The 25,279-nt window shown below is 42.7% G+C and overlaps 2 protein-coding genes across 7 annotated transcripts in view; both read left to right on the top strand.

Annotated features, from left to right (window-relative positions):
• The window catches only part of LOC102776271 (protein NLRC3-like), a 283,171-nt gene that overhangs the window by 103,225 nt on the left and 154,667 nt on the right, over positions 1 to 25,279 (top strand). For 2 of the 6 annotated variants that reach the window (XM_087837997.1, XM_087837995.1), the window contains exons 1-6: positions 16,675 to 16,793; positions 17,050 to 17,151; positions 18,148 to 18,226; positions 18,383 to 18,569; positions 18,698 to 20,498; positions 23,317 to 23,490. The exons of 1 other annotated variant lie outside the window; for it this stretch is intronic. In XM_087837997.1, coding sequence (XP_087694123.1) covers positions 16,675 to 16,793; positions 17,050 to 17,151; positions 18,148 to 18,226; positions 18,383 to 18,569; positions 18,698 to 20,498; positions 23,317 to 23,490 — 2,462 coding nt within the window. Of the gene's footprint in view, positions 1 to 16,674; positions 16,794 to 17,007; positions 17,152 to 18,147; positions 18,227 to 18,382; positions 18,570 to 18,697; positions 20,499 to 23,316; positions 23,491 to 25,279 lie in introns of those variants that run through there. 3 more of the 6 variants (XM_087837994.1, XM_087837993.1, XM_087837992.1) reach the window with 3 other exon arrangements.
• LOC148105944 (E3 SUMO-protein ligase ZBED1-like) lies at positions 6,830 to 7,918 on the top strand. Its single transcript, XM_087839437.1, has 2 exons — positions 6,830 to 6,993; positions 7,240 to 7,918. Exons 1-2 carry the CDS (start codon positions 6,830 to 6,832, stop codon positions 7,916 to 7,918), a joined length of 843 nt encoding a protein of 280 aa, XP_087695563.1.

Raw genomic sequence — 25,279 nt, 5'->3', positions numbered from 1 at the left:
TACATTGGGAGAACTGAATTTGAGAATACAAAGTTTTGATTATGGATTCATGGAGAAAAACAATAGGCCAGTGGCTGTGAATTTAGGTGGAGAGTCTAATGATCTGGGACTGAATGCTATTCAGACATGGTGCTTACTGAGGAATGTTCCCCTCATGTTTGGAGATTTGGTAACCTCTACTGACCAACATTGGGGCCTACTACTTTTATTACTACAGATAGTTAATATTGTCTTTTCTCCTATGTTCTCTCAAGGTATGTGTGTATATTTAAAACATTTGATTGTGGAACACCACAAACTGTTCAAGATGTTGTATCCCCAGAAAAACCTTTTACCAAAGCACCATTTTCTTATCCATTATCCTCGCTGCATCCAAAAAATAGGGCCTGTACTTCATAGTTGGTGCATGCGCTATGAAGGTAAGCACAATTTTTTCAAGAAACAGCTCAAATCATTCAAAAATATCACCAAAACGCTGGCCAAAAAACAGCAGAATTATATGGCATACATTTGGCAATCTTCAACAGCCTTTAGTCGGTTAGACATTGGTCCAGGAAAAATGGTGTCTTTAGATATGGTAAAAGGAGGTTCTGCAATTTCAATAGCAATGCAACTGCCCAATAGAGTTCAAGTTATGAAAGTGAACTGGGCTAAACAGAATGGTATTGTTTACCGCCCGCATTTGGTTATTTGTGGCAGTGTCTGAAATGCCTGTTTTACCAGATTGAGTCAGTTCTGATAATACACGAGAAACTGGTACTTCTCACTTTGCCATTATGTACAGTAGCCTTTCAAGAACATTTCCATGCCTATGAGTTGACCAGGACAAAGCAAGATTTAGTTGTCTTTCATGTTGACAGCCTGCATTATCCCAGGCCTTTTGACATACAATTGTCGTATGGAGTGAATGACAACGCTCTCTTTGTGGTCCCATATTGCTTTCTCTGGTGAGCATCATAGCTACTGTCATTTGTAAGAGTTTGTTATGCTAATAAATGCTGTTACTGTAACCTGTATGTTTGTAGTTATTTTCACAATATAGGATAGATCACAGCCATTTAGAAATATAGCATCATATGATAAATATGAAAAAATAATGAAAATGAAATATTATTACACATTAGAGTGAACTTGGACTAAAAATAACTCTATAAAGTGAAATCATATTACTCTAAACAGTGTGAATAACCCTCAGTGTTAAATATTTTTACACATTTTGTTGTTAATTTTGACACTAAACTGAGTAGAATTAACACTAAAAAGTTAACACTGGCCATAGAGTAAATTTTACTCTAATTTTGAGTGGGACCAAATGTTATCTGAAACAGAGTTAAAATCAACTCTCTAAGTGTAAAATTGACACTCTGTTTTTTACTGTGTGGGTGGATGTTACACTGTGGAAATGGAAGGTGAGTGTTATTAACCCTCTGTGGTCCACGGACACGCTGCACCTCCAAATCACATGACTGATGTAAGCTGACACAGCAACAAGCTGCAGCCACGCTGAGTCTCTGTTTCAGCCACATTGAAAGTTCGGACTTCAAAGTTTTTACATTTTAATTACAGGCCAGTAAATCCAGAGTTATGATGATATATATCAGCCACGCTTTTTACTAAACATTGTCCTCACGTTTGTGTGTTTTAAGCGTTTTCTAAGGACAGCGCGAAAACAGTAAAGAAAGGAAAAAATCCACGTTTCCTATCAGTGGAAAAATGCACCATGTCGACCAATTAAAAAAAGTCAACATGTGGGATTTGGTTGTTTAGGAAGAGGGAAAAGTTTTGGGAGTGACGGTAACGACAAAGACAGAGCGAGTGAGTGAGAGAGAGAGAGAGATTTTAGATGTGGTAGATTTGTGTGTTTAGTGTGTTGTGTTGTGTAGCTGTTCTGTTGTGTAGTCGTTTTGTGTGTCAGTGAGGGCACTAATGAATGTCACAAAGGCACATTTGTAAACACTGTCACTAAGTAGAAAACCAGCGCAGTGATACACCTGCTGTTGTCAGGCTGCAGGTTTGTCCCTGTGCTCTTCTGTCTTTTGGTGGACAAACTTGTTTTACTGACACACATCATTTGTGGAGCATCTTATTGTGACACCTGATTGTTCTTTCATTTTAGTTTTAGTAATATTTGTAAATGGTTGTAGCCTTTGAATAGCTGTAACTGTAGTGACCACTGTGTGTGAAAGGGTTAAGTGATCAGGTTTAACAGATCAGTGATAAATCTGTGCTGTTGGATCAATAATGAAACAGACTGCTGTTAGAAATAACTCTGATTCTGCTGTTTATATTCTGATCAAATAGATGATAAATAGTTTCAGTGCGTAACTCACAGAAAGAAGCAGAACAGTTCACATCAGGCTGAAACCTCTGCAGTGTCTTCTTGGCTTCGTCTCTAAATTTTAAAGTTCTGTAGTATTTTATAAGAAACTCCTTTAAATTGTCCTCCATGCAGCCAAGTTTGTTTCCAGTTAATTCCTCCATATAAAGAAGAAGAAATGACTTGTGTTTATAAGGATCTTCCTGTTATTCCACGTTTGTTGGAGAGAAGTTATGCTTATAAGTTTCCACGTGTAACAAACGCAATAGTGTGGTGTCTCTTTAAGACAACTTAATGTTTAGTGATGTCACAAGCATGCGCCCCTGCCCTCTGTTGTATGAACGCTGCTCGCTTCATGTATGATAAGACAGCAGCCGTTCAGCTGGGCCTTGTTGGTGAGGAGTGTTTATTAAAGGACGAGCACTGTGGGATTCCCAGTACCAGTGTGGTCGGAGTTTTTGACTGTCCTGCTGTCTGCCGCCTCCTCTCAACCACTGAATACACATGTCAGAAAAGCTTGCTCATGAAAACTGTTTCCTCTTCCTACTTTTCACAATAAAAGTCCTGCACAGCTGTACTCTGGTTACTTGATATGTGACTATTGTGGTTATATCAGTTTGGTATCAGATTTCTTTTTTCCTAATACATTAAGGATAATATGCTCTCTTTCCTCTTTTCCCAACTGTGGTAGAAAGCACAGCTTAGCCTTAGCAAATGTTCAAAGAAAAGTCGTCACTTCCTGATTTCTGTTTCACTGATAAATATTGTCACACTGGGGTTTTTGCAAATGACATCAGTGACCACTGTGTGGCAGCTGGAGTCAGACAACTGAAGCTCCCACAATCAAGACCACAAATAGCTTTCAAAGGAGATTTGAAGCTTTTCTGTCAGCAAGCTTCATGATTTATGGGACTATAACTGGAACAGAATCTACCTGATCACCAATGGTGAGCTGGCATGGAATTATTTTTATGACACTTTTATCAAAATGATAAATAAGCATGCCCCCATGCTCAGATTTAGAGTGAAATGCAGAAACAATCCTTGGTTTTCTCCTCAGCTATGCAGTCTCCTTAAAAACAGGGATGCTGCTCAGGCCAAAGAAACTAAATCTGGAGCAGATTGGCTGATTTGTGGCAGCTCGGAAATCGTTCAGCCTCCTTCATTAAAAAGGCCAAATCAGAATCCTGTCCTTCAAAAACTACTAAACATCTGAATGATCCTAAAAGATTCTGGAAAAGAATAAAATCTTCTCATGGTGACATAACCACCAATGAGTTGCAGCCTTTGCTGTAAAGGAGTTCAGGAGTTCACAGATGAAATGTACCTACAAAGAAAGTAGAATTGATTCAAACTTTACCAAGCAGTTCAGCAGGGAGTGGATGTGCTGTTGGGTTGTTGGAGGTACAACACACAAGAAGGCCGATGCAGGTGGATGCAGAGAGAGGCCAGGGCCACGTTCAAACCTGAACACGCTGCACAGTGTTTTGTTCCATTTGTTAGGGATGAATGAAATGCTTCCTTGAAAGGATGTGTGCAGTCACCAGTGGGCGTGGAAGCATGTGCGCCCTCATTTGGTGGGTATTGGCGACTGTCAAGCCTTTGAGTCGCCGAGCAGCTGAATAGGGGAATAATGTTGACGCGCCCGCTGTTCAAAACGTAAGTCAAAGTTCCAGATTAAAAACGTCTTTATTTGTTATCAAATCCTTAAAATCCAGAAAAACAGTGATCAAAATAAACATTCTAAGCTTGAGCGGTCAGCAAAAGTCGACTTCTCCCATCACCCACTCATTCACAAAAATCCCCTCGGGACGTGAACAGGTGATATAGCAATCACTATTACTATTACTGACACCACGTGACCCAAAGCTACGCCTATCCACAACAGTGGGTGTGCAAGAAAAGTCCTCCTGTCACACAGCAATGCCTACATAAATCACACCACTCTGCTTAAATAATAATAATAATGTTTAGTGAAGCAGGTGAAGCAAAGGGCTGCTTTTAATAGGCTGGGAGACCCAGGTGTGCTGCTTTAGCTGGTGAGCCTCTTATGCTAGCCTCCATCTATAAGCTGGGATCATAGGAGCACTGCAGTCCTTACTAGATCAAGTATTGTTATTTATGCAGGTGACAAAAGTTTAACTTCACAGAGTCATAGAATTGAGCCTCGTTTGAAAAGCAGGTGTTTAATGCAGCTGCTTAGAGTTCACACTAGTGATGTTCGATTCGTGAACGAATCGTTCAATACTCGAGAATCACTTTACTGACTCGTGAATCATGATTCACAAGCCCAACTGACTCACTGACTCATCCCTGTTTCTGTTAGCAAACTAATTCGCTTAGTAGAAATATATCTAGCTTATAATTGAAATTGTGGGGGGGGGAACAACAGCCAGTTTCTTAACAAAAGCTTTTCTGCTTTGAACTGGAAGAAAAAACCCTGAGTAGAAGCTCACATCAAGAAAATAGCTCCTCGGTTCACAGTAGCATCGCTCTGCTAACATGCTAACAGCACATTTGAGCTACTCACCCCCTCCCTTCCTGTGCTGAATCGTAAGCGTAAGCAAATCACTCAGGACTCGCTCACTCCCTCCCTCCTGTGCTGAATCATAGAGCGAACGAATCACTCAGGACTCACTAACCCGCTCCCTCCTGTGCTGAATCGTAAGCGTAAGCGAATCACTCAGGACTCGCTCACCCCCTCCCTCCTGTGCTGAATCATAGAGCGAGCGAACGAATCACTCACTCACTCACCCCCTCCCTCCTGGCTCACAGCTCAAACGAGTTGAACGAATCACTGACTCACTCACCCCCTCCCTCCTGTGCTGAATCGTAGCATAGAGGAATCACTCACTCACTCACCCCCTCCCTCCCGATTCGCAGCTTCTTCTTCTTCTTGGTTAGCAACCAACGTTAAGGTGCATTAGCGCCCCCTGGCACACAGCTCAGTGGACCCTCGTGCTTCATACGACACACTCACCCCTCCCTCTCGGTTATCAGCTGTTGAAACTCAGAGCATGTTACCTTGGAAGAGTCGCTCCTTCACCGAAGATGAAGTCCGATAGTCTGACTGACGCAGTATAACATTCAGTCTACACTTTTTTTGCAAAGATTAAAGCAGACTTAAAGAAAAAATATATGAACTCAGTTCCACCACTATTAAAAAAATAAAAATGTTTAGACTTGCATTCTGCTGCTGCAATAATGTAAGTTAAATAATTAGAAATTCGCTATTTCACTAAATTATTTAGATAAGAAAATATATATGTGACACATTTGAGGAAAATACTAATAATAAAAAAACAGAAAATTCTAAAGGTGTTTGTGGTTTTTTTTCCATGTGTATGGGGCAAGGGGGCGGTACTACGGTGTTGTTTGCAACAGTGCGACTTAATGATACGAGGAAAAATGGATAGTCGTCGAAGAAGCGATATTTGGATGCATTTTGAAATGAAAAGTGCAACACATGCACAATGCAACATTTGCAAGACAGTTTTGTCTTTTCGAGGGGGAAGTACATCAAATATGAGAAGACATCTCAGTAGCAAGCACCCCACAGTTATGCTACAACAACAGCACAGTCAAAACCCAGCTACTACCACTGGACAACCTAGCGGCCAGCAGCAGGAGCAACAATTTTCAAAAGCAGCATTATCAACAGCGGTCACATCACCTGTTTATTCCAGCAGCACATCAACAAGTACTCAGCAAGAAAATACAAGCACACACACAACAGGACAAGGACAACAATCAGCAAAAGTAAGACAGAGGCAGTCTTACATGGGAGCATTTGTGTCAAGGCCCATGATGCCTCTTCAGCAGAGCAAGGTTGACCAGGCTCTGGTTAAAATGATTGCCCAAGATTTTCAGCCCTTTTCAATCGTTGATGACAGAGGATTTAGGGAATTCACCAAGGCACTTGATCCTTCATATGTTCTTCCCAGTAGAAGTACAGTTTCCAGACAGCTGATGACCGATTTGTTTCAGAAGATAAGAGCTGATGTTCAGGAAAAAATCAAGACAGCACCTGCTGTGTGCTTAACAACTGATTGCTGGACCTCCAGCACATCAACAAGTTACATGTCTGTTACATGCCACTATGTGACCGAGTTTAAGCTGCAGTCAAACTTGTTGGACTGTTTTGAATTAAAAGACAACCATACATCTGAAAACCTGGCTAGAGAGCTGGAAAGGATTGCAACTGAATGGGCCATTATGGAAAAGATAGTTGCATGTGTAAGTGATAGTGCAGCCAATGTCAAGAAGGCTGTGGGTGACATTCTGCACTGGAACCATCTAAATTGTTTTGCACACATTTTGAATTTAATTGTCAGAAAGGGAATCCAGCAGTCTCAAATCCAAGAAATTATTAGAAAGGTAAAAGCAATAACTGAATATACACGCCGCAGCACAGTGGCTTCTGCTAAACTGAGAGAGACACAGCAGCAGATGGGACAGCCCCAACTACGACTGAAGCAAGATGTGCCAACCAGGTGGAATTCCACTTATTACATGCTGAAGCGGATTGCAGAAGTGAAGGATCCCCTCATTTCCACCCTGGCCTTGGTAAATCCACAGCTGCAAACCCTGTCACTTGAAGAGTGGGAGATGGTCAAGGAAACCTGTGAGGTCCTGCAGCCTTTTGAGGAAGTGACTGTGTTACTGAGTGCCGAAAGGTATGTTAAAATAGTGTCGTAATACATGTATATATTTCATGTTGTGTCATTACATTTGCCTAAACACATTTTTCAATTCTTTCCCAGATAATAGCATTTAAGATGTTTCTTACAAAAGCTTTTAATTAAATGCAAACTGTAAAATGATTTTATATGACAATGTATGCTTAATGCACTGCACTGCAGGGGCTGTAACTGCATTAAAACACATGGAACTATAGTCTTTCCTTTATTTCTCCTCAACAGGTTTGTTACTGGATCAAAAGCCATTTTAATGGCAAGAGGGCTGCAGAGGGTTACTGCACACAGACAGAGAAGTCCTTCCATCTATCAGCCAATCCGCAACATGGTAGACATCCTCATGGCAGAAATTGTCAAACGGCTGGGGGGGATCGAACAAGTGAGCCTGCTTGCAGATGCTACACTTTTGGATCCCAGGTTCAAGAAGCATGCATTTTTACATGATAGACATGCAGAAGATGCTGTAACAAGAGTTGTGGGAGCTGCATCGAGGTCCTTAAGACCACTGCCACTGGCAACACCCAGCACAGAGGAAGGAGAGGGTGTCCCACAGGCCAGTCCTTCCACTGAGACGGTGCCTGTGATTTGGGCTGATTTTGAGGAGCGGGTTGCATCACTGAGGCCAGGAGTCCAAAACCCCTTCACAGAGGCAATGCTGGAGATTAAAGGATTCCTGTCAGAGCCACTCCTACCCCGAACATCTGACCCCCTGGAGTGGTGGAAGTCCCATGCCACTGTCTTCAAAAAAACCTGCGATATTATGAAGACGAGACTCTGCATAGTGGCAACTTCCGTTCCATCAGAGCGGATCTTTTCAAAGGCAGGACAAATAATTACAGACAGGAGGAACCGTCTCAGCCCTGGAAAAGTTCGGGAGCTTATTTTCCTCAATGCCAATCTGTAAGGGACAATTAATTTTGAAGTGGACTAGTACTTTTGAACGCATTAATCTGTGAATTTTATTTATTTTTATTTATATTTTTGATTTTGTTGATTCACATTTCATTTTCTATCTGTCAGAAATTTCATTGATATTCTATTGAAATAAAAATAAAAATTCCCTTTACAAATCTTTATTTTTTTGCTCTTTTTTGCTCTATAAAAATAGTTGATTTTCTTTTTCAATCACTCATTTTAGCAATAGGGTTCACATGAAAAGAGAAACAAATTAAGTTTGCATGAAAATGTACATTTTTTGCACTCTCCTAGCAACTGACTCAGTGACTCAAATGACTCAAAACACCCGATTCATTTTGGTGAGTGACTCATTCAAACTCGATTCACTAAAAGGAATCGAATTTACCATCACTAGTTCACACACAGTAGAAGAATCAGACTTGAGTCACATTTCAAACCACTGGAAAAATACTTACAAGTAATAATGAAAACACCACAGACTTAGTATATCCTGTTTAGTCCTGTGTTTGATATTAATGTGCTGTTCAGAGAGGATCTTATGTCCTATTTTACAATTCCAGCCCCTTTGTTTTATGATGTTTGTGTATAAATGAATGTAGGTGTATTTATAAGTGTGAAGGAGCCCTGGGAGAAAAGACTGAAGCTTGTGCCAAAGAACAAACAGGAAAGAAAGATCAGCATTAATAAAGACGAGCACAGAAGGAGCCCAAGCACGTGTTTCTTTTTCAGATTTCTCTAAAGGTGTGTTCATTTGTTCCATCTGTCTTCTTCACAATAAACAACAGCTGACAGACACACATGCACTCTGTGTCACTTCACAGGGGCTGATGAAAGTGGACACAGTAAAGGGAGAGCTGGACCTGCTCTACACATCCTGGACTCTGTTAACAGACTTTATTCTGCAGCATCAACAGATGACGTATAAAAATATATGAAAATATAGAAACGTTTAACATTGTGACTGTTCACATTAGTGAAGCTGTTACTTTGCTGCCAGGTGGAAAAAGAACCCTAAAGCTGAGTCTTATTAAACATCTGCTGCACGAGAGAGTTTCATGGCCCTGCTTCATCCTGTGCTTGCTGACCACCTCGTCCTGAAACCTCTTCATCATCCTCACAGTTGTGTGAAGAAAGAGGGAAGCAGGTGGAGATGGAAACCACCTGTGCTCCTGTGTTCACTTGTGTGTGTGTGCCTATGGTCATATCTAATGTGTACCTACAGACAAATACAAACACAAACACCTGGCATTGCACAAGAGTCTCTACTGGAGCAACCTGCAGATGTCAGAGATGTGATTAGAGGGTAAAGTGGACTAGTGAGTGCATCTACAGTGGGGCAAAAAAGTATTTAGTCAGCCACCGATTGTGCAAGTTCCCCCACTTAAAATGATGACAGAGGTCAGTAATTTGCACCAGAGGTACACTTCAACTGTGAGAGACATGATGTGAAAAAAAAATCCATGAATTCACATGGTAGGATTTGTAAAGAATTTATTCGTAAGTCAGGGTGGAAAATAAGTATTTGGTCACCTCAAACAAGGAAAATCCCTGGCTCTCACAGACCTGTAACGTCTTCTGTAAGAAGCTTTTCTGTCCCCCACTCGTTACCTGTATGAATGGCACCTGTTTGACCTCATCATCTGTATAAAAGACACCTGTCCACAGCCTCAACCAGTCAGACTCCAAACGCCGCCATGGCCAAGACCAAAGAGCTTTCGAAGGACACCAGGAAAAGAATTGTAGACCTGCACCAGACTGGGAAGAGTGAATCTACAATAGGCAAGCAGCTTGGTGTGAAAAAATCAACTGTGGGAGCAATCATCAGAAAATGGAAGACATACAAGACCACTGATAATCTCCCTCGACCTGGGGCTCCACGCAAGATCTCATCCCGTGGGGTCAAAATGATCATGAGAACGGTGAGCAAAGATCCCAGAACCACACGGGGGGACCTGGTGAATGACCTGCAGAGAGCTGGGACCAAAGTAACAAAGGTCACCATCAGTAACACACTACAACGGCAGGGAATCAAATCCCGCAGTGCCAGACGTGTTCCGCTGCTGAAGCCAGTGCATGTCCAGGCCCGTCTGAAGTTTGCCAGAGAGCACATGGATGATACAGCAGAGGATTGGGAGAATGTCATGTGGTCAGATGAAACCAAAGTAGAACTTTTTGGTATAAACTCAACTCGTCGTGTTTGGAGGAAGAAGAATACTGAGTTGCATCCCAAGAACACCATACCTACTGTGAAGCATGGGGGTGGAAACATCATGCTATGGGGCTGTTTTTCTGCCAAGGGGACAGGACGACTGATCCGTGTTAAGGACAGAATGAATGGGGCCAAGTATCGTGAGATTTTGAGCCAAAACCTCCTTCCATCAGTGAGAACTTTGAAGATGAAACGAGGCTGGGTCTTCCAACATGACAATGATCCAAAACACACCGCCCGGGCAACAAAGGAGTGGCTCCGTAAGAAGCATTTGAAAGTCCTGGAGTGGCCTAGCCAGTCTCCAGACCTCAACCCCATAGAAAATCTGTGGCGGGAGTTGAAAGTCCGTGTTGCTCGGCGACAGCCCCAAAACATCACTGCTCTTGAGAAGATCTGCATGGAGGAATGGGCCAAAATACCAGCTACTGTGTGTGCAAACCTGGTAAAGACCTATAGTAAACGTTTGACCTCTGTTATTGCCAACAAAGGTTATGTTACAAAGTATTGAGTTGTATTTTTGTTATTGACCAAATACTTATTTTCCACCCTGATTTACAAATAAATTCTTTACAAATCCTACCATGTGAATTCATGGATTTTTTTTTTTTTCACATTCTGTCTCTCACAGTTGAAGTGTACCTCTGGTGCAAATTACTGACCTCTGTCATCATTTTAAGTGGGGGAACTTGCGCAATCGGTGGCTGACTAAATACTTTTTTGCCCCACTGTATGTTGTTGTTGTCTGCTGGGGGACAGCATCAGCTCCAGAGATGCATCAGGATCAGCAAACTAATCTGCAAGGCTGAAAGTGTCACTGAAGGAGTTTGAGTCAGTGAGGGACTCAAACTCTTTATTCTGTGAGCTGAACACAGCTGTCAGGAAAAACATCTGTGATGGGAAATTTCTTTATTTCATGATCACTTTGTCACTTAGTTCTATGCATGTAGGACAGCATCACATGTGAGTCTTATGCTGCTTCACATCTTTGTTCGACACACACACAGTGGGGCATTGTAAGTTCATGTGGGTAAAACCTTTTATTGAGTCTGTTTGTCATTGACCTGATCGACCTGTAGCACCTACCAGAGGGAAGGGGTGGGGGGTGGAGTGAGTGTCCAGGGGGTCCTTGAGGACGACATTGCCAGTATATAAATGTCTCTGAGGGAGGTTAGTGTCGGGCCCAGGGCCGCTCTGCTGCCCTCACCACCCGCTGCAGTTTCCTCTTGTCCTCCACAGCAGCTGAACCACAGTGTGCAGCAGAAGGATCTCCATGGTAGAAGTTCATTAGCAGTTTGTGATTAGCATTCTTACGTAGATCTCAAATTAAAAACCAATGATTGATGCAAAACTCATTTGTTGCTTTGGGTTTGTTATTTTCAGTTTATTTAATATAAACTTTTATGTCATTTCTTCTTCCATTGACCTGAATCCTCACAGTTTATAGAAGGGGCCCTGTTGATGTGGAGAAACATCTGAGCACATGTGATGTGCAAGTTAAGAGCATTTGAGCATCTCATGGTGGTTACCTCGGAGACTGTCACTTTGTGTAGAGCCACGCCCACAGCGCACAGAATACATGCGTACGACTAATTTGTCCACACAGGAGGCATCTTGATGCTGTCATCATACACAAAGGCTTTTGTACAAAGTATTAAACAAACTGCAGCAAGTGTGTTCAAGACTTTTTCCCTGTCTTATTTCTCTTTATTACACATAATCTATGGAAACCTGTGGTTTGATTACTTTGCATGTGTGGATTTGATGGGTTGTTGCCACATCTGGTGAGATTTTCATGTCAACAGCACATTCTGAAATATATTTCTTTAGAAAATTGGTGACACTGGTGAAATTCGTCCAATAGCCGCTCTATTTAAACCCCATAACCACACTGGGTAGCAACCTCACCTCTACATGGCCACAGAGATTTCCACAGTCTGCACCTGTGTGGAACAGGAACATGACACAGAAGTGTATTACAAAGATCTAGTCTGGTTAAATATTACAGTTTATCTTTCAGGTTCATTTCTTGGATGATTTTGTAAGAAACAAACTGCTTGAATGGCGACTAAATGAGTTGGAGGAACGATTTGAAGGTAAATTATTATTACTTGGTGGCTTTTTTGCAGCAACTGTGACACTTAGTAGTAGAACTGACACACAAAACAACAACTACACTAACTATATAGTCTGCAACACACCCAGTGAGCTTGATTTGAAAACCTTTTCGGTCTTACTGACATCACTGAGTTAATCCCTGAAGTTGGTCCAAAGATTCAGACGCAGTCTTGGGCAGTTAAAGGTGAGTCTGTCACGGGTCTTTGTGACCCAGCATTTTAACTTGTTGTATTTTATGTTGTGCTTCTGAGTCGTTGGTTGTGCTGTTTTGTGGGAAAACTGCCCTTCACTACTACCTCTCCCACCTGGAAAACAAACACTCATACATCAGGGTACTTTTGGTTGATTACAGCTCGGCTTCCAATCCTGTGATCCCACACAAACTCACTCACAAGCTGGCTACACTCGACCTGCACCCTCCACCCTTCACCCTCTGTGACTGGCTACACTCGGCATGCACCCTCCACCCTCTGTGACTGGCTACACTCGGCCTGCACCCTCCACCCTTCACCCTCTGTGACTGGCTACACTCGGCCTGCACCCTCCACCCTCTGTGACTGGCTACAGGACTTTTTGACTGGCAGACAAACACTGGCGTCCCACAGGGTTGCGTCCCAAAGTCCCATCCTCTACACCCTGGTCACCCATGACTGTGTCGCCTCCAACAAAGACAACATCATTTTGAAGTTCACGGATGACACTGCAGTGATCGGTCGCATCACTGGAGAGGACGACGTGGCTTATAGGAGAGAGGAGGCTGGTCTGGTGTCACGGTGTGAGGACAACAACCTCACCCTCAACACTGATAAGACAAAGGAGATGATAGTGGACACGAGGAAGAAGAAGAGGCCTCACCAGCCGCTCTTTACCCGGGAGCGTGAAGTGGAGAGGGTGAGCAGCAGTACCTGGGCGTCCACATCAGTGAGGACCTCACCTGGACACTGAACACCACACAGCTGGTCAAGAAGGCTCAGCAGCTGCTGTATTTCCTGAGAAGGCTGAGGAAATTTGGTATGTTGGCCAAGATCCTCAGCAGGTTCTACAGCTGCACTGTGGAGAGCAGCCTGACCAGCTGCATCACTGCATGGTATGGCAGCACTACTGCAAACCGCAAACGCCTGCAGAGAGTGATAACAACTGTGGAGAAGATCATGAGGACCCCACTGCCCTCTCTGCAGAGCAGCTACCATCACAGAGTCCAGAGGAGAGACACACCTCTGCCCTCGAGACGAAGGTTCAGAAGTGTGAAATCTAGAACATCCAGACTCAACAACTCCATCTTCCCCACTGCTATCAGACTCCTGAACAGCTGACCGACCTCAAACTGCAGTTTGCACATCAGGTCACTTTGCACACTAAGTTCATTTTGCACATTAAACTCCTTTGAACATCCATGTACATCGACATCTGCAGACCACACGTGTCTTCAGTTACTTATTTGTACTTATTTGCAGTTATTTATCTTTTTATTTTATTTTTTAAGTTATTTTTTATCCTCATTTTTATCTTTTTATTTATTCTTATCTTGTTCTTTTAACCCTTATCTAACTTGGCATTGTGCACGGTGTGTTTAGATTTAGTTTAAATTAAGGAACATGGAGCCCCTGTTGATCCTCTACCTAATCACACGAGCCAAGGTGTGAAAACAGGTGTGGGTCTCAATCAGCCAAGGTTTTGGGTGAACCCATTGTGAGATCTAGCCCCATGCTATCATGTGATTTCCTGTGATCAAATGTCCCAGGATGTGAGTGGGCGTTAAGACGTCCAAGTCCCTCTTCAAGCAACTTAAAGAAGTCCAGACGCTTTTCTTTCCAAGCTCCTTCAACAACATCATTCATAGAACAACTTCCAGCTTCTTTTGCTCGGCTACAGTTTGGATGGATTTGCATTTAAAGATGCAACAAGACTAAAATGGTTAGGGTCAGGAGGTCAAAGGTCAGAGCTCCTGTGGGTCTGAGGGCGGCTTCACGCTGGAGAAGGATGAAGGAGTCTGACCTGAGCCAGTGTTTGACATGAACACATCAGCACTGCTGTCAGTGAGCCTAACAACAGCCGTTAGCATCATTTCAGTGTTTCAGTCATAAAAACACTTCCTGTCACTGTGGTGGTTACAGTGACATCATGCAGTTTGTGCTTTGACCTCCAGAGGGCGACAAATCAGCACAGACAGAGAGCTCCATTCAAACTTTGCTGCCATCAGTAATAATTCTTCAAATATAACCATCAGTGTTTGAGCAGTTATGATATCAGGGACAATCTAGACATGTGTGACAATACTGAACATGTCACATGACACACCTTAAACATCACGTGATCCACTCTCAGTCTGCACTTTCATTCATGACTTCAACAGGTTGAAATGAGCTTTGAACAAACATCAGTTCAGTGCTGAAATATTCAAATGCTGCAGGAACAACAACAACAAAGTGATGACAAATGTTTGTGCTTCAAACTGGAAAACCAGCAGAAATAAATCACAACCTGCCAAAGGTTTGGAGTTTCCGAGGTGCACCTGAACGCAGCACACAGTGTCAAATGCTCCTGATTGTCCCCAAACGTCTCTTTGGGTGTTTCCTTCTTGCTCAAAGTTTACTTTCACTTCCTGAACTTCGTGCACTGGAGCTTGTTGTTGGTGTGTGAAGAAACTGTAAGTTTGCTTTGTTTCCTCCTTTAACAGTTTGTCTTTAGGAACTTTACTGTTTGTTCAGCTCATGTTTGATTTCTTCATCAACAAACTGTGTGTGTTTGTATTTCCGGTCTCTCCATTAAAGTCAGTGTGTAATGTTTTCCTGGCTAACATCAGCTGTGTGCAGCTTAGTTCCAGCACAAATCTGCCGCTCCATAGTTCACGGTAACGGACTCACAGCTGGACCAACGAGGCCGAGTGTGTCCGCCACTCTGAGCTACGTTCGTGTTTGTGTACTTGTAGTTTGTACTTTGTGAGTTCACTCAGAGCCCACAGAGGACGCAGCTTACGTGATGACGTCACAGCCCTTTACCTCCTTTACTGTCACTGTGATTAATATTTACACACGAGACACCTGCAGAGCTCTGATGCTAAGCTAGCCACACAGCATGCTAACACTAAGCTAAAGCTAAGCTAACCAAGAACCCAGAGTGACGTTAAAGCTGAGTAAACACTGACCCCAGACCAGCACCGTGATAAAGTGTTCTGTGTAATATGTGTAATAATAACTTTTTTGAGTAATGACCAACACTGATCACAACAAAGAGGAAATGCCTCCAACATGCACAAACATTTGACCCACAACATGCAGTTAATGTGCACAAATGTCTTTGATATGCTGCTCAGTGATGGTGGTGACTGTCAAAGCAGAGCTACTGAGAATCAATAAGTAATATCAATGATCGAATCAGAATCACTAAATTCTTATCATCCCTGTCAGTATCATACATGTGCTGTATAATGTGATAAATGTAGAGGTGCTGGCTGTTCTCTCACTCTGCTGTTTAGCTGTAAAGGACGCCTCCCTGCCTTTGTCTCATTCATGACCTTTAATAGTCTCTTCTAACATGCAGAGATCTGTATGATCTGTTTCATAGAGTCTAACCAGCCTGTACAGTTAACAACAACAGTCACTGCATCACTGACACACAAACGTCATCTCTGTCAACAAAAACATTCATACATGGAATAAAAACACATCAGTGGATCATTGCTGGAGCTGCCTGGACATCAGTCTTCAAGATCTCAGCCAACAGCATCGACATGCTGCTCCAGATGTTTGTGCTCCAGATGTTTGTGCTCCAGGTGTCTGTGCTCCAGATGTTTGTGCTCCAGATGTCTGTGCTCCAGATGTTTGTGCTCCAGATGTCTGTGCTCCAGATGTCTGTGCTCCAGATGTTTGTGCTCCAGATGTCTGTGCTCCAGATGTCTGTGCTCCAGATGTTTGTGCTCCAGATGTCTGTGCTCCAGATGTTTGTGCTCCAGATGTTTGTGCTCCAGATGTTTGTGCTCAAGATGTCTGTGCTCCAGATGTTTGTGCTCCAGATGTCTGTGCTCCAGATGTTTGTGCTCCAGATGTCTGTGCTCCAGATGTCTGTGCTCTAGATGTTTGTGCTCCTGGTGGAAAGGCTCTCAGTTTCCTCCCTGAAATAAGTATTTATATTGTTGACCCACTATTGATCATGTGACTCATCACATGATCAATGGTTTAAATATCTGTGACTCTCCACCGTTTGGTTGTAGAGCTGATGAAACGTCTTCAAGAAACTTTAAGAAGTCTCTTTTCTCCCCAAGCTCCTTAGATCACATGACCTGGATGACTGAACTTACAGACATATTGATCTGGGTTCTAGGTTACATGACAGGTCGGAGGTCAGTGACTGTAACTCAGTTACTTCTGTTAATGTGAACTCACTGAGTGTTTGTGGTTTACCTCTCAGACTGACTGAAGATGATGATGGAGGAAGAGGAGGACAGAGCAGAGTCTGCAGGGTCCAGCTGTCCGTCTGTGAGGAGTGACTGGTCCAAAAAACGAAATCCACTCTTCAGTGCTGAACCTGGACCAATGAGGTCAGAGAGCTGAACTCACTGAGTAACAGAAATAATTCTGCACTGACATTATAATCAGTGTTGATTCTGGTTGATTGTCTGACTGTGTTTGTGAGCTGAGAGGAAATGAAAATGAGTTTGTAACAAAAATCAGTTTTGTCCAGTTTTCCTGTAAAAAGCTGAACTCTAATCTAAGAGGACTGTTACTGACAGGAAACAGCTGCATTATCTGCAGTCTGTGTGATCACAGCTGCTTCAATCATGTTTGTGTCTGCAGAGGTCAGAGGTCACAGTCTGCAGGGTCCAGCTGTCCGTCTGTGAGGAGTGACCGGTCCAAAGATTTCCCTCCAGACTTCAGTGCTGAACCTGGACCAACGAGGTCAGAGAGCTGTGATGACTCCTTTACATGTTTGTGTTTCCTGGATAAATATGACCTGAAACATCCTCAGATTGTTACAAAGATTCAATAAAAAGAAAACAATGAAAGAGAAAAGATCCAAATGTTAGACTTGGTCATTTACTGTTTGAGGACAGTGATGCTCATATCTGTGGGGAAAGTGTGACCTGAGTGGGTTCATGTTTGTCTTTAAAGAACAGAGCTGCTCTGATTCTCTTTGTGTCTGATCTGTTAAACAGTCTGAGAGGTCACAAAGAGACCCAGCAGCTAAAGCCTGGATCATACTGGCTGCTGTTAATGAGACTCCATCAGGACAACACTGAACCACAGTGGTGTGGATATAGTGGATAAATCCCACCATACTGATGCTCAGATTTAATCACAGGGAACAAAACCAGATGTTACCTTCAGATTGTGACCTTTGGAGTGGACGATGCAGATTTCAACAGAGAATAAATGTTGTTGTTTTTCAGCTGTGAAAAAGAATCTAAATTTCTGAACTTAAGAATTTATGGTGCTGGAAAAAACATGGAGACTATAACACAACATTTCCACTGTATTCATAGAATGAATGTAAAACTGTCAGACATTCATTAAATATGCAAAATGTCTACAGAAACATCAGAGGGTCAGATGTGAAGCACTCAGTGATTTTGATAAAATGACTCATCAGTTATTGATCTGTACTACACTGATCTACCACGTTAGTAAAGCTGGTGTTCTGGTGGTGGAGGGAGACCTCGGATCATGTTCTGGTTTTGGAGCAGTGATCTGCTGATGGTTCAGTTTAATGAGCTTCTTGAAAATCATCCCTGACATCACCACTGAAAGGACGTCCATAAACGTAATAAAAATGACCCATATTTTCACAATCTGAGAGTTTAAAACTTGACAAAGTTGATTCAGATGAAGTTATTTGAGCAGAAACTCCTGTATCTGTATCCTGTGTGGATCTAATTCTTCATGGTTCCTCCACAGAGTGGAGCAGCAGAGCTCAGAGGTTCCCAGTGGTCAGTCTGCCCCGCAGCATCAAACACAGCTGGACTCCATATTTATGGTCTGTACATGTACAACAACTACTGTTACATCTGTTCTGTTCACAGTCCATGCTGCTCTTTGTAGACCAGTGGATTGTCAGTGTGTCCAACATGGATCTGATGTTTGGCTCCATGATTTCAGTCTGATTGGCTCATTCATAAATATTCTGTTCCAGCTGCTGGAGGACAACATCATCACTTTTGTGAAGAACGAGCTGAAGAAGATCCAGAAGGTTCTGAGTCCAGATTACCCAGAATGCTTAGAGAGTCAGAGAAGCAGCAGCAGAGAGGCATTTGTGAAGATCACAGTGGACTTCCTGAGGAGAATGAAGCAGGAGGAGCTGGCTGACCGTCTGCAGAGCAGTAAGAGGATTTCTGTAAAGATTTAAGCTGCTGGATAAATGAACATTTTCCAGAGATGGAAGATGGAGCAACATGTTTTAAAGATTAGTTCTTTTTGGAATTGAGTGTTTATTTTTCTTCTCATTCAGAACTTCAAGCTGCAGTTTGTCACTGTAACCTTAAATCTGCTCTGAAGAAGAAGTTCCAGTGTGTGTTTGAGGGCATCGCTAAAGCAGGAAGCCCAACCCTTCTGAATCAGATCTACACAGAGCTCTACATCACAGAGGGAGGGACTGCAGAGGTCAATGATGAACATGAGGTCAGACAGATTGAAACAGCATCCAGGAAACCACACAGACCAGAAACAACCATCAGACAAGAAGACATCTTTAAAGCCTCACCTGGAAGAGATGAACCAATCAGAACAGTGCTGACAAAGGGAGTGGCTGGCATTGGGAAAACAGTCTTAACACAGAAATACACCCTGGACTGGGCTGAAGACAAAGCCAACCAGGACATCCAGTTCATATTTCCATTAACTTTCAGAGAGCTGAATGTGCTGAAAAAGGAAAAGTTCAGCTTGGTGGGACTTGTTCATCACTTCTTTACTGAAACCAAAGAAGCAGGAATCTGCAGCTTTGAAAACTTCCAGGTTGTGTTCATCTTTGATGGTCTGGATGAGTGTCGACTTCCTATGGACTTCCACAAAACTACAATCCTAACTGACCCTAGAAAGTCCACCTCAGTGGATGTGCTGCTGATAAACCTCATCAGGAGGAAACTGCTTCCCTCTGCTCGCCTCTGGATAACCACACGACCTGCAGCAGCCAATCAGATCCCTCCTGTCTGTGTTGACATGGTGACAGAGGTCAGAGGGTTCACTGACCCACAGAAGGAGGAGTACTTCAGGAAGAGATTCAGAGATGAGGAGCAGGCCAATAGGATCATCTCCCACATCAAGACATCACGAAGCCTCCACATCATGTGCCACATCCCAGTCTTCTGCTGGATCACTGCTACAGTTCTGGAGGATGTGCTGGAAACCAGAGAGGGAGGACAGCTGCCCAAGACCCTGACTGAGATGTACATTCACTTCCTGGTGGTTCAGGCCAAAGTGAAGAAGGTCAAGTATGATGGAGGAGCTGAGACAGATCCACACTGGAGTCCAGAGAGCAGGAGGATGATGGAGTCTCTGGGAAAACTGGCTTTTGATCAGCTGCAGAAAGGAAACCTGATCTTCTATGAATCAGACCTGACAGAGTGTGGCATCGATATCAGAGCAGCCTCAGTGTACTCAGGAGTGTTCACACAGATCTTTAAAGAGGAGAGAGGACTGTACCAGGACAAGGTGTTCTGCTTCATCCATCTGAGTGTTCAGGAGTTTCTGGCTGCTCTTCATGTCCATCTGACCTTCATCAAATCTGGACTCAATCTGCTGGAAGAACAACAAACAACCTCTACATGGTCTAAACTATTTAACAAACTAAAACTCCAATCTCTCCACCAGAGTGCTGTGGACAAGGCCTTAGAGAGTCCAAATGGACACCTGGACTTGTTCCTCCGCTTCCTCCTGGGTCTTTCACTGCAGACCAATCGGACTCTCCTACGAGGTCTGCTGACACAGACAGGAAGTAGCTCACTGACCAATCAGGAAACAGTCCAGTACATCAAGAAGAAGCTCAGTGATAATCTGTCTGCAGAGAAAAGCATCAATCTGTTCCACTGTCTGAATGAACTAAATGATCGTTCTCTAGTGGAGGAGATTCAACAGTCCCTGAGATCAGGAAGTCTCTCCACAGATGAACTGTCTCCTGCTCAGTGGTCAGCTCTGGTCTTCATCTTACTGTCATCAGAAGAAGATCTGGATGTGTTTGACCTGAAGAAATACTCTGCTTCAGAGGAGGCTCTTCTGAGGCTGCTGCCAGTGGTCAAAGCCTCCAACAAAGCTCTGTGAGTACATTTGTACTCATGTCTTTACTTTTAACATCCAACTGTGTCAGTAATTTATTTCACCAGGCTTTCTGTCTTTGTATGAATTTGTATCCTAAAGTTTTGGGATTTCTCCAGTACAACTGTAACCTCTTTGATGCCTCCAGAACTCGGTGTACTTGAGACGCTGGATTCACCATAAACTCTGATCATCACTGCTGCTGTTATGTTATCAGTCTTTGTTTAAAAACTTAGGCTGCATATGTCTAATGTTGTGATACTCTATATTCACATGCATGCTCCTAGATACATTTCTACTGCAGGTCTATTTTTAGTCACAAATGTTGGTGAAACACTTGCTTTTACATGCATGGTGGGTCCTGCATTAAATAAAGCATTTGAATTACTCAGTGAATCATGGCAACCAGAGAAACATCCTTAGTTACACTTTAAACTAAACTCTGCTTCGGAGTGTGTTTGTTGTTTCTTTGTTGTTGTTGGCCTGCTCTCTCCTCTCACTCCAATCTGGTTGCAGCAGATGTTTGTCCCTCCCTGAACATGCAGACTTGGGTGCAGCACCTCAGTTCATCTTCAGTCTGAAACCAGCTGTTTTAGCTATATCCCCTCAAGCACAACTTCCCTGGTTATCTCTGCTGTGGTTGCTATAAAATTTAATCTTGATTAAAAAAAAGAAAAAACTCAAGTCAGACTTGATGCCATTTATTGGCAGCATGGTGCCTTTTTGTCAGTCTTTGATGATAAACTGCAGCACAGTCTAAAGCAAACCTTCTGAATTTATTGACTTTATGCATGTATATATTCTTCCTGTTCACCTTGGACACACAACAGCTCTCTGTTTTTTTGTGATTGGATCTAGAACACAATTCAGATCAGCCAACATATCCTAATCTAGATGATTTTTAAGGTGGTATCTGGGACGAAAAGTTAAAAATCAGCTTGGATGGCCTGTACTGTATGATGGCCTTGGTTGCACCACATTGATAGCCATTCAGGGTGGTTCACTCCTTGGGCAAGAAGACCGAGGAGTGAGCCACCCTCGGTCAAAGCTTGGTCATTCAAGCTCACTGTTTTCCCCTTGTTGGTTGATGATAAGTATTTTCTTTTATACCTGACTTATAGTCATCATTGTCTTCAAATTAACTCACACACTGCTGACTGCTTTAGCTTACCTCACTGAGCAGGTGAGGTAAGCTAAAGTCTGCCCAAGACCATTTCCTGTGTGTCATTCTCCTCACTGCTCCCTCCCTTCCACAGTGAAGACAAAAGACCTCAAGTTGTGAAAACTCTTCCCCTTCATCATATTCCAAATCAGCTCTCTCATCTAAAATCACCAGTATTCTCTGAGTAGAGAATCTTTTCACAATCTTGAATGATAAGGATCCAAGTGGGTAAAGTTAGTTATTTGTTGTGTTCCTATTTGCAGCTGGGATAGATTGTGAAAAACTCGGCTGCCAAAATTACATCCAGTTTAGAAGAAAAACATTGAGTGAAGTGTTTGTTTCATCATCCTTCACAACTCATCAACCAGGTGTCACAAACTGCAGCAGAACAGTACAAAGCATGTCATACTGGATGGCTGCAACAACCAGAGTTTTACCTACCTTTAGTATTTCTTGACAGCATGAGCGTAATATTTACTGAACAGAGTCGTCTTCTGTAATCTTTTCAGATTCAGATTCAGAACACTGTATTTATTTTCAAGGGGCTATTAGGATATGACCTTGCCAACTGTACATACAATACACAAACATCACATTGGGGAGACAGGTCAGGCTAGGTAGCTGGCCGGTCAGCCGCTAGAGCAGCGACCCGGAACCGAACAGCGGAAAATGCACAACATCAGGAAAGATGACGAGAAAAAAGAACTCCCCCCAGACTGAGCTCAAACAGGGAGATCAGATTGAGAACAGAAAAAAAATTACCTCAGCGCAGAGCACATGAAAACTCTTAATACGCCATAAAAACACATGACAAGCAACAGGAATGGGTTAAAGGTGAGAGACAGCCAGTGTAGACAGCGCATCCGGGCCTGCAGCATTAGCGCTGGTCCCCTCGACCCACCGTCTGCACCGGGAGGGGATAGGCATGCTTAGGATGGGAAGGAACGGTCTAAACACCGTCTGTTATCAGGGTGAGATTTGTTATGTTCAGTTCCAGCCTTGAGACCACAGCTGGCGCCGGTATGTTAGCCACATGAAATGATGGCGGTTTTCTTTGGTGCGAACAACTGCATGTCAATTTCACAACTGATCTAACAGTCCGTCACTCGTTTCTCAATCTCCCGTTGGAGAGCCACGAGCTTCCCCGAGAGGTTATCAGTTTTGCGCTCAAAGAGCAAAGTCTGAGAACTCACGACCGCCATGAGCTTCTTCAAGATCTTATCCGTGCTGCGTTCAATGAGCCCATTTTGAGAAGTCACGACCCGTCCCATTGTTTCAGTCACAGCAGGCAGCCTTGTGGGGTTTTGAACAGCTGATTCCGCTTTCTTTAATCTTCAATAAGCCAGGGCCAAGCCAGCTCAGATCAGCAAGAACCCTTTGCTGCTGTGAATGTCCGTGCTGCTATATTTCAGTATCAGCCTCTAAATGTACAAATGGATCTGAGAAGATTTCCAATCATGTTTCTACTAGATTTACAGTTTGTTTCATGTCTTCTGACTCAGAAGGTGGAGCAGGTGGAGCTTACAAGGAGTAAGTGCTCATATAGAAGAAGAGTTGTGTTTTAATGAAGCTATTTAGTTAACCATTAATTGTATTGCATGCTGGCATTAAAAATGTTTCATTTGACTGATTTAATTAATTTGTTTGTTTTCTTCCAGACTGAGTGGCTGTAACCTCTCAGAGAGAAGCTGTGATGCTTTGTCCTCGGTTCTCAACTCCCAGTCCTCTAGTCTGAAAGAGCTGGACCTGAGTAACAATGACCTGCTGGTTTCAGGACTGAAGCTTCTGTCTGCTGCACTGCAGAGTCCACATTGTACACTGGAAACTCTCAGGTAAGGATCCAAACATATCATTAAATAATATTATTGTATAAACAACCAAGCTTTATAGAATTGGCAGGTGAACTTTTCTTTATCTTTGGATTGCTTAGGAAATTCTTAATTACTGTCTGAAGATTTTTTACAGTCACATATTTTGTTTTAATGGTAAAACAGAATTATTGTTCAGTTCAATGAGCAGTTAGCTGTGAGATTCATAATAATGAGGTATATTTGTATTAAAGATGACTAAACTTGAACAGTAGCTGTGTGAGTTACTTTGTTTACTCATGTGTGCTGATGTTGTGAGTAATTTAAAGCTGAAGTAAACTTGTAATGAGTTTAATAGAGTTTCTGAAGTAAGTGTACTTGGAGATATTTATGTGTTTACTAAAGTCCAGGAGCAGGAGGCTGTGTGTAGCATAGAGGAACCCAGACCTCAGCTTTGTCTCCTGGGTTTCTGTTGCTGCTGTTACAATTTCCCCTCATCGTTCCCTTCAACAGTCTCCTCACTGTAACAAATCAAATTGTTACTGTATAGATTCACGTCTGAATGTTCCCATGTGCTATTAAAACTAAAAGTGATGTTTCATACACCCGCGTGGTTCAGTCACACACTAACTGATGGTAAATAATGTTTGTGTTGAGCACATCATACAGGTCAGCTGCTCCACACAGATCTCAGGTTTACATGCTGGAACAGTTTGTGATCATGAAGGATAAACCTCACTTCCTCTTTGTTTCATACAGATGTGACATGAACAATAACACATTCATGAAATCCTTTTAGGAACACAAACACTATTGTAGCTGGAGAATATATTTGAATGTAGGCTAATGTAGGGGATCATAAACAACAGTAATAACTAACCACCACCTCACCATTTGGGTTGGTAGCTGCATGTTGATTGATGAAGTCATTTTCTTCTTCCTCCATTTCTACCTTATTAACATCAGATTAAAAGCTGCACAGAGACAGGCACTGGACATGTTTAGCCTAGCTTAGTACAAGGACTGGACATGGGGGAAACGGCTCTCATCACTGGATCAAAACATAAAAACTAATCTGAAGTAAAGTTTTGTTGATGTGAACTGTGGTGGTGCCCAATGTTCCCTCTAAGCTGCGCGTGTGCGCAATTGCGCGCTGCTGGCACGGTCTCTGCACACAGAAAATCTGCGTTGGGCACAAAAAAAAAAATCTAATCTCAATTGAAATTAAAATTAATACTTTAACAATTCTGTTTTGCAGTGTTAGTCAGTCAGTGACTGGCTGCTCCTGTACGGGTTTAGAACGATGCCACCTTGTCCTATAGTCCAGCCAATGATGCGATTCACATTCGTATATACGCAGCTAATCAACGTGGTTGACAGGCTATGACAGCGTCCTTATGTGCCGACTCCGGTGTTTTAGCTAGCAAAGCGGCTGATGTGGAGTGAAGCCACGTTAATGACAACGTGTACAACCATTGGAGATGTGATCAGGACAGACGGAACAATTGACGGGAAAAGTGTGGACTTTATACCAGTTTTTAAATTGTGTTGATCGGCCACGTAAAACCAGAGTTATGATAAAATATCTGCAATGTTTGGTTTTCTTCCTGAATAGTATTGTTGTTTATAACAACGATAGTATTCAGTATTTATTGCAACAAACTTTGCTGTTTGCAAAACTCACTAAGTTTTTTGAAGAAGTAACTATATAATTAATTGCCCAACATTGGTCATTATATACTTATTTTGCAGACAGAGAGTTACAGACTCTCTCCCAGACCACAGACTCATAATACAAGTCAGAGCTTTATGA

The sequence above is a fragment of the Neolamprologus brichardi genome, chromosome 3, assembly GCF_056152115.1.
Source record: "Neolamprologus brichardi isolate AB-2024 chromosome 3, ASM5615211v1, whole genome shotgun sequence".
NCBI lineage: Eukaryota > Metazoa > Chordata > Actinopteri > Cichliformes > Cichlidae > Neolamprologus > Neolamprologus brichardi.
The sequence above is the reverse complement of the archived record's forward strand: the minus strand, read 5'-3'. Positions and strand labels throughout refer to the sequence as shown.